The following is a 3,840-nucleotide window of genomic DNA, read 5'->3' on the forward strand; positions in this document are numbered from 1 at the left end:
ATCTAAGCAAAATATTTCTACTGGGTCGTTGGTTATTAGGTGAGAAGTATGTTTTTCCACTAATTCATCAATCACATCTATCCGATAGCATTCATGGACATCCGGTGTATGAAGAGAATTAAAGATATTAACCCTCATCTTGCGATTACCGAAAGATATGTCCATAGCTCCCGTTCGACAATTAATGTGAGCATTAATGGTGGCCAAGAACTGGCATCCCAAAATTATAGTGGGTTGGGCATCTCTATTCCTAGGTTCAATATCCATAACAACAAAGTCAACTGGGTAATAGAAATCCTCCACTTTTACTATCACATCTTCTAATATCCCCCTAGGCGTTTTGATTGACTAGTCCGCTAGTTGAATAATTATTTCTGTTCTTTTCATTAAACCCAATTCAAATCGGTCAACTAGACAAAAAGGTAAAATATTTATGCTAGCTCCTAGGTCCAATAACGCCTTTTTCACATTCACATTTCCTACAGTCACAGCTATCAATGGGGTCCCTGGGTCCTTAAACTTAGGTGGAAGTGTACCCGAGACAACAGCACTTAGGTGCTCGGTTAGCTCCACCTTTTTGGGTAAAGTTGCCCTTTGCTTCCTCTTTTGAGTGCAAAGGTCCTTTAAAAATTTAGCATAAGACGGGACTTGCCTAATAGCATCGAGGAGGGGTAAATTTATCTTAACCTGTTTAAATGTTTCCCACATGTCCTCTGGTTGTGGTCCCTTTTTCCCATAAGGGAATTGGTTTGGGGACTCTAAGGCCTTGGGAAATGGGACAGATTTTTATTCCGTCTCCAGTTTCCCGGTCTCATTAACAATTGGATCCTTATTTTTCACCCCTTTTCCCTGGTCATCAACTTCACTTACCTCTTCCTCATCAAGAACAATAGGAGACTTACTTGAATCTGGTTGTACTACCTCTTTTTCACCAACCTTATTGTCATACTTCTTTCCGCTTCTCAAGGTACCCACCATGCTAACGCTATGCCCTTTTCCTTAATCCTTATGATTTGGATTTAGAACCATGTAGCTTGGAATTGTACCTGGTTCCCTATTTCCCTTACTTTCCGCTACATTGCCGATCTCCTTAGCCAATGCACCAATCAACTTATTTTGCACTTCTATCATTTTTCGCATTTCAGAGATGAACGCATCCATCTTAGCATCCGAGCAAGATGGTTGATTAGTTGAAGTACTGTTTTGATTTTGGTTTTGGTTTTGGCCTTGGTTTTGATAATTGTTTTGGTTTTGGTTTCGGTTGTTGGGATAAGGATTTTGATAGTTTCTTTGGTAGTTGCCTTGGTTCTGAAAGTTACCCTGGTTTTGAAAGTTGTTTTGTGGTCGAAGTTGGTTCCCTTGGTTAGCATTCAGAGCATTTTTATTGCTCCAACTGAAATTAGGATGATTTCTCCAACCCGGATTATACGTGTTGGAGTATGGATCATATCTCCGTCCCTGAACCTCGTTAACTTGTTCTTCCACTATGTGATGATTTATCGGTGGAATCCCATTTCTACATCCGTATGCAAAGTGAGAAGGATCTCCACAAATCTCACATACTTCCTGAACCTACGAAATATTACAAGCAAGACCCTGGTTTGGGTTGTTAAATATAAGCATTTTCAAATCATCAAATTCCTGCTCTAAGTTCCTAGATGAACCGCTCGAATCAGAAACATGATTCACTCGGGAGGTACTAGGTTGTTTACGATTAACCGAAGCTTGGGTTTTTGAACCCTTGCTTAACTGTTCAAAGAAAGTCCGCTCATCATCACTAGACTGAGTTAAGAATGCCCCACCACTAGCCGCCAAAAGAAACTGCCTGTTTTGGGAATCTAAACTATCATAGAAAACTTTAACCAATTCCCACTTGGGTATCTCATGGTGTGGGCATGCTCTAAGTAACTCCTTTAGACGTTCATACGCTTCATGAAATAATTCACCCGGTAATTATTTAAAAGATTTTATTTGCGTACGCATGTCTGAAGTTTTACTTATGGGGTAAAATTCCTCTAAAAATCATTTTTTTATTTCCGCCCAAGTATTAATACTCCGGGCGGGCAAGGAGAGAAACCATCTTTTTGTCTTATCCTTAAGTGAATAAGGAAATAATCGAAGACGTACCTCATCATCAGTGAAACCATTTACCTGATTAGTAGCACATATCCCATTAAATTCAGTGATGTGTTCATATGGCTCCTCATTAGCCATACCTCGGTAGGTTGGCAAGATCGAAATGAGTTAAGGTCGGACCTCAAATCGTCGGTTGTTTCCTCCTGCCGGTGCAGGATAAACAATGGGTGAATGATCCTCAAAATCACCAGGTTGGTAGTAGGTGTCTACTCCTCTTGGTCGTTCGGCCATCTCATCTCGTTGATCAAAAACTTCCTCTTCAGTGTCAGACTCTGATTTAGGAGAGTTTGGTGGAACAATCGATGCTGAAGCCACTGTCGAGCCCTTTAAGATTCTTGTAGCTTTTTGATTAGCTTTTGCGGATTTCTCGATTTTCGGGTCTAAAGGCTTAAGATTTTGATCTCCCGAACTCCGAGTTTGCATACACTAACCTGCAATTCAACAAAAACAAGAACACCGAGCGTAAAACTGACAAAAACAAAATAAACAAAACACTATTTTTGGATTTTTATTGAATTTATAATTTTTATGGTTTTTTTCTAATCAACAAAAAAGCAATAAAATAAGAGCTTGCAAATCAAGCGCACACCTCCCCGGCAGCGGCGCCAAAATTTGATCGATGTCGAAGGGTCGACCAAAAATAACCTAATTACTCTAACTTAGCTAGGGTAAGCAGGGTTCGTTCTACGGGAAGTTATGGTTAACAAGCAAGCAATTTCCAGATTGAGTTGTTGGTTTAACTAAAGACTACTTAGATTAATCGCTACTTAAAACTTAAACTTAAACTAGCGTGCAGTTGAAAAGATTGAAATGTAAACAATGAGAGTAAAGCCTTTATCCTTTCACAATCCCAATTTAACATGCATTCATTCAAACAAGCATTATGTTTATCAATTGTTGATCAAATCTCATAGACAAGACTTCTTGAGTTCAATAATTCTATTATCTTGGGTTTAAACTATGCAATCTGGACAAAGTTTCTTTATCCCTAATCTAATTAACACTAAGTTGGATCAAGAACACGCTGTTAAATCACAATAATTTAACTTGCAATAACAAACATAGAACTTGCATTAATCAAAAATCAACTTGATTCATAACATCATAATCCAAAAGTATTAAACATCACAAATCACATAATCTTGAATGAAATTATACATGATTCAATTGTTCATGGAAAGGATAAAGTTTAGAAAACTAGCCACGCATGTTGGTGATGACAATCAATGAGTTTCTTGATGATTGCATGATGAACCACACCTTGATCTTGACTTGAATCCTTGAATAATGATGATTGGATGGTGTTTTGAGGTGTTTGGGAATGTTTTCTGCTGCCAAAACTGATGGAAAAAGTGTATGTTTCGTAACCCTAGAGCTCCCTTTAAATAGGGGTTAGAAAACTTGGCCACAAAGCTAATTTTCGTATTTCCCGGCACCAGTTTTTCTGGCCTGGCGTATTTTACGCCAGGTATGGCGTATTTTACGCCAATACAAAAACTCCAAGGCGTATTTTTACGCCTGAAATTGGATTTTGTTCTGGATTGACCTGAGCTGTGGCGTATTTTACGCCAAAAATGGCGTATTTTACGCCAATACAAATTTCCTGATCACTCTTTAAGCTCTCAAATCTTGTCTATAATCCACTTTAAACTGCTGTTTTGTACCACATTTCGCGCCAACATCTTTCTTACCAGTAAAACATAA

General features: G+C 38.5%; 1 protein-coding gene and 1 pseudogene across 1 annotated transcript; one reads left to right on the forward strand and one right to left on the reverse strand.

Moving 5' to 3' along the window:
• Positions 1-348: 348 nt before the first annotated feature.
• LOC139868114 (uncharacterized) lies at positions 349-978 on the reverse strand. Its single transcript, XM_071856449.1, has 2 exons — positions 871-978; positions 349-765 (listed from the first exon to the last, which is right to left on the reverse strand). The coding sequence occupies exons 1-2, from the start codon at positions 976-978 to the stop codon at positions 349-351; spliced, it is 525 nt and encodes a 174-aa protein (XP_071712550.1).
• Positions 979-1,879: 901 nt separating this feature from the next.
• Positions 1,880-1,993, forward strand: LOC139869522 (small nucleolar RNA R71; annotated as a pseudogene).
• Positions 1,994-3,840: the final 1,847 nt, after the last annotated feature.

The sequence above is a fragment of the Rutidosis leptorrhynchoides genome, chromosome 9 (assembly GCF_046630445.1).
Source record: "Rutidosis leptorrhynchoides isolate AG116_Rl617_1_P2 chromosome 9, CSIRO_AGI_Rlap_v1, whole genome shotgun sequence".
NCBI classification, from domain to species: domain Eukaryota; kingdom Viridiplantae; phylum Streptophyta; class Magnoliopsida; order Asterales; family Asteraceae; genus Rutidosis; species Rutidosis leptorrhynchoides.